General features: G+C 39.6%; 2 protein-coding genes across 2 annotated transcripts; both read right to left on the bottom strand.

Annotated features, from left to right (window-relative positions):
• Window positions 1-69: 69 nt before the first annotated feature.
• LOC137972920 (uncharacterized protein B0403.1-like) lies at window positions 70-912 on the bottom strand. The gene has a single exon (XM_068819607.1). The coding sequence runs from the start codon at window positions 910-912 to the stop codon at window positions 70-72; it is 843 nt and encodes a 280-aa protein (XP_068675708.1).
• A 276-nt stretch (window positions 913-1,188) lies between these two features.
• LOC137972919 (uncharacterized) lies at window positions 1,189-2,841 on the bottom strand. Its single transcript, XM_068819606.1, has one exon. It carries the CDS (start codon window positions 2,839-2,841, stop codon window positions 1,189-1,191), a length of 1,653 nt encoding a protein of 550 aa, XP_068675707.1.
• Window positions 2,842-5,000: the final 2,159 nt, after the last annotated feature.

Genomic DNA, 5,000 nt, shown 5'->3' with positions numbered 1-5,000 from the left:
ATTAAGAAAATACTAGACTAAGAATCTATAATAAAATGACCTATCCATACTATAAATTTATAATAGCATCTAATTAGAGCAGAAATTACAATGACACTCGTCCTGGCTCAACTTAAGTTTCTTTAGTTTGGCCATAAAATTCTTAAGATTTGGGGCCTTCCTAACATGCAAAGGTATCTTGTTCCAGAGGCGGCACGCAATATACGAAAAAGATCTGTGTTTAAAACCAGTATTGGGGGCCGGCTGATCGAGTCTGCTACCATTGCCGCCAAGATTGTAAACACAGTTTTTGATTCTAAACATATTACGTATATAATTGGGATAGCTTTTGTACACAAGTATCAGAGCTTGGACCAGGCGCCTATGCCTAATGGAATCTAAATTATACTGCAACAAGATCTGCTCGTAACTAATAGACTTAGGTAGATTGAAGAGAGTTCTAAGTACGTAATAATTGGCATTTTCTAACTTATCAGATAAAGTTTGATTAGTTCCTATTAGAAGAGGACTACAGTAGTCAAAATGAGGTAGAATGTACGACTGATATAGTTTAACCGCAATGTCACTATCAATAAAATTCCTGATTCTGCGCAAAGCGGCTATCTTTGCATGAAATTTACTAAGAACCAATTTAATATGTGAAGAAAAGGTGAGCTTATTGTCAATCGTCACTCCCAGCAACTTAAGTTCATCGATAGTCAGAATATTATTTGACTTTAAAGTGAGCTCATAATTATAGTTGGATTTGCCAACAATCATAGCCTGCGTCTTAGTGGCATTGATGGTGACGTAGTTATCTTCAAGCCAATGTGATAATCTCGCCAGGTCACTATTGATGTAGAATTCCAAGGTCGCAGGTGAGTTACTAGAAGCATAACCGGTTGTGTCATCTGCGTAGAGCCTCAATTCCATATTCTTGGTAATACGGGTTATGTCATTTATATATATATATTAAACAAAAGCGGTCCCAGAAGTGATCCTTGCGGGACACCACATTGGATTACACGACAGTTGGAATGAGCGTTCTCTATCTTGACTCGTTGCTTACGATTAATAAGGTAAGAGCGAATCAGTTGAATGGAGTGGTCCAGAAGCCCATATGCCGCTAACTTTCTTATCAGGAGGCAGTGGCATATAGTGTCAAACGCCTTACTCAGATCTATAGACACCGCAGAGACTGTTTGTCTCTCATCTAATGCTTCTCTCCAGTCCTCTGTGATCTTCAGCAGTGCCGTGCAACAGGAATGCCCCTTTAAGAAACCAGACAGACAACCAGACAACCAGCCTCGGGGGAATACCGTCCACGCCAGTTGCCTTGGATCCGTTTAGATCTAATAGCAGGTCCAACACATATTTAGCAGTTACAGGCTGGAAATTAAAGGAAAACTCTTGATCTTGATCATCAGCCATTTCATTGATTAGGCTAACACTGGGATGTTTGTCGAACTCAGATTCAGTGAGAGCCAAAGAATGGCTTAGTCCTGACTCGGCGAAATAGTTGTTAAATATTTCAGCCACTTCTTGGGGTTTATTATAAACTTGACCATTTTCAATGAGAGTTATTTTGCCCAAGAACGACCCACGCGTGTTTGGTAAGAGACGCTTCAGTTTTTTCCAGAATTCCCTTGGGCTAGATTTATTAGACTTTGCGCTAACAAAGTAGCCGCGTAGAGCTTTACGCTTCAGCGAGGTAACCTTGTTCCTTTGTCTCTTGAAGGCGTCCCAGTTTTCAGCCGAAGGGTTTTTACGAAAAGCTCTATACAGTTGGCAACGACGAGAGATATGAAGCTTTATCTCAGGTGTGATCCACGGCAATTGGTCTCCCCGTACACGAATCCTCTTAATAGGCGCATGTGAATCAAGCACTTCGTTATACAGGCCTTTCCAGTGGGACCAGATATCGTCAACATTCTCAAATATATATGCACTTTCCCACGGGACATTCTTAAGATCACGGATGAATAATTCAGCATCAAAATTTTTCATACTTCGATAATAAATTTGCTTTGGAGGAGGTTTCGGAAGTCTCTGTTTTCTTACAGTGTATATCAAATCATGGTCGCTAATGCCCAAGTGAAGTGAGCCGCATTTTGCATAATGGTCAGGATGGCTGGAGAGAATAAGATCAAGTAGGGTCGCTGTAGATTCGGTAACTCTAGTAGGCGTTTCGATTGAATTTGTCAACTGGAACTGATCACACAATTCCTTAAATTTCTTGATGTCATTGTGATCTGAAAACAGATCAAAGTTTAGGTCACCAATCACGACGATCTCCCGTCTTGAATTGTACATCAGCTCGAGAGTAGTGGCCAGTGAGGTTAGGAAGACTGCAGGTTTACATTTACTTAATGAACGATAACATGCACAGATCATGAAATAAACACCATTATTTCCCTTTACATCAAGGGACAGGGATTCGATATTAGCCAGTTCAAACTTGCGTCGTCTTACCACTGTTATGTTAGATCTCACATATGCCATAATTCCTCCCCCATTTCTTGTCCTGTCCTTCCGTATAATCCGGTAATTAGGGTGATCCAGAAGAAGATTACCGATAGTACTGTTTAATTTCGTTTCAGCGAGGAACAGAATGTCAAATGAGCATTCTTCTAGGATGGATTTGACTTCATCGACTTTGTTTACAAGTGCATTGACGTTTAGATGGGCTATAGTCAGATTAAACTTGTAGTGCGAGCGGATATTTTCCTTATACCATGACGCAGAGTTTGAGTCATTAGCAATATTGCGATTCTGGCAGCCGCCATCGTGGTTGTTGATACTTTTTTCGCCATCCTGAAATAATTGTAGAAAATCGACATCTTCAACATCGGAAAAAGGCATTGCAGAACTAATTTTACAGAAACGGCAGACCCAGTGATAGTTAGACATCGCTTTAATTTCACGATATGCCACGGGTGTTACACATCTCCGCATTTGATATGAGAGTGAAGATAGCACGTGGAACAGCGAAGCGCTCGGTGAGTCCTCGCAATCGGTTTACTGCATTAAAATGAGGTGAGGTGGAAAACTGGTCAAAACCGTTCTTTTACCCTCAAAACACATTTTTCTCATTGGAGGCGTTTTGAGAATTGATGGATACAAAAACTCAAAAAGGTTCCTCATTCGACAAATATTGCACTGATATGGCAAACTTGCAAAATACGTTCTGTTCAGCCTCAAAATACCGCTCCTTGTGAAAACTGCCATTTTGCAACATTTTGAGCCGTCTTCGACCGAAAACATCGGCAAAACGTTTCTCGTTCACCCAATAACGAAAAGACAAAGGAAACGTTTCACCGACAAAACACAATTTTTTTGTGAGAACTGCCATTTGGAGGAGGTTGGAGTGATTTTGGAAGAATACCTTTCTCAATCGGTCAAAATTGCACTGACATGGTAATCTTGTCGAAAACGATCGATTTAGCCTCAAAACGTAACTTGTTTCTCAAAACTGCCCTTTGGAAGCATTTTCAGGAGTTTTCAAGTAAGAGTCTCCAAAAGGTCCCCACTCGGTAAATATGACACGGACATACTTTCGAGAAACGTCCGTTTCATCGTCAAAACTCACTTTTTGTGAAAATTGACATTGGAAGCAATTTGAGGACTTTAGAGAAAGAGCCTCAAGAGCTTTCTTATTCCTTCGAAATTGTTCAGAGTTGGGAAAAAATATTGTAAACAGCGCTCTCTTAAGCCTAAAACCCCACCTTATTGTAAAAAATTGCCATTTGCCAACGTTTTTAGCTGTCTTGGAAGGAAAACTCCAAAAAGATCGGCATTGAGTCAAAATTGCAATGAGAAGAGCAATTTGTAAAAGACTGTACTTGCAGCCTCAATACCTAATGTTTTGTCAAAAAACTTCCTCTTTGGGTAGAAATAATTCAAGAGATGAAAAAATTCCGAAAACAATCCTACGTTTGAACCTGAAAACTCGACTATACGTTTGTGGAAACTGCCATTTAATAAGGTTTGGGTATGTTTTGAGTATAAACCTCATAAATTCGTCATATTTTTGTCGAAATCAAACCAAGTTGCAAAACCTATGAAAAACGTCTGTTTGAGCCTAAAAACACAATTTTCTCTAAAAACAGTTATTTGAAAGCCTTTTGAGCAGTTTGAGGGCAATAGCCTAACAAAAGATCCCATTCCATTAAAATGAGGTGAGGTGGAAAACTTGTCGAAACCGTTCTTTTACCCTCAAAACACATTTTTCTCATTGGAGGCGTTTTGAGAATTGATGGATACAAAAACTCAAAAAGGTTCCTCATTCGACAAATATTGCACTGATATGGCAAACTTGCAAAATACGTTGTGTTCAGCCTCAAAATATCACTCCTTGTGAAAACTGCCATTTTGCAACATTTTGAGCCGTCTTCGACCGAAAACATCGGCAAAACGTTTCTCGTTCACCCAATAACAAAAAGACAAGGGAAACGTTTCACCGACAAAACACAATTTTTTTCAGAGAACTGCCATTTGGAGGAGGTTGGAGTGGTTTTGGAAGAATACCTTTCTTAATCGGTCAAAATTGCACTGACATGGTAATCTTGTCGAAAACGATCGATTTAGCCTCAAAACGTAACTTGTTTCTCAAAACTGCTTTTTGGAAGCATTTTCAGGAGTTTTCAAGTAAGAGTCTCCAAAGGGTCCCCAATCGGTAAAAATGCCACGGACATTAGATACTTTCGAGAAACGTCCGTTTCATCGTCAAAACTCACTTTTGTGAAAATTGACATTGGAAGCAATTTGAGGACTTTAGAGCTACAGCCTCAAAAGCTGTCTTTTCAGAGTTGGGAAATTTGTAAACTGCGCTGTCTTAAGCCTGAAAGCCCACCTTATTGTAAAAATTGCCATTTGGCAACGTTTTTAGCTGTCTTGGAAGGAAAACTCCAAAAATATCGGTATTGAGTCAAAATTGCAATGAGAAGAGCAACTTGTCAAAAACGTTACTTGCAGCCTCAATTCCTAATGTTTTGTCAAAAAACTTCCTCTTTGGGTAGAAA

This window comes from Montipora foliosa, chromosome 10, assembly GCF_036669935.1.
Source record: "Montipora foliosa isolate CH-2021 chromosome 10, ASM3666993v2, whole genome shotgun sequence".
NCBI lineage: Eukaryota > Metazoa > Cnidaria > Anthozoa > Scleractinia > Acroporidae > Montipora > Montipora foliosa.
This window is presented reverse-complemented; position numbering and strand designations above follow the sequence as displayed.

Bases quoted from the DNA above. Each gene is read 5' to 3' on its own strand.
- LOC137972920 (XM_068819607.1), bottom strand. From the start codon at position 912: ATGGAATTGAGGCTCTACGCAGATGACACAACCGGTTATGCTTCTAGT.
- LOC137972919 (XM_068819606.1), bottom strand. From the start codon at position 2,841: ATGCCTTTTTCCGATGTTGAAGATGTCGATTTTCTACAATTATTTCAG.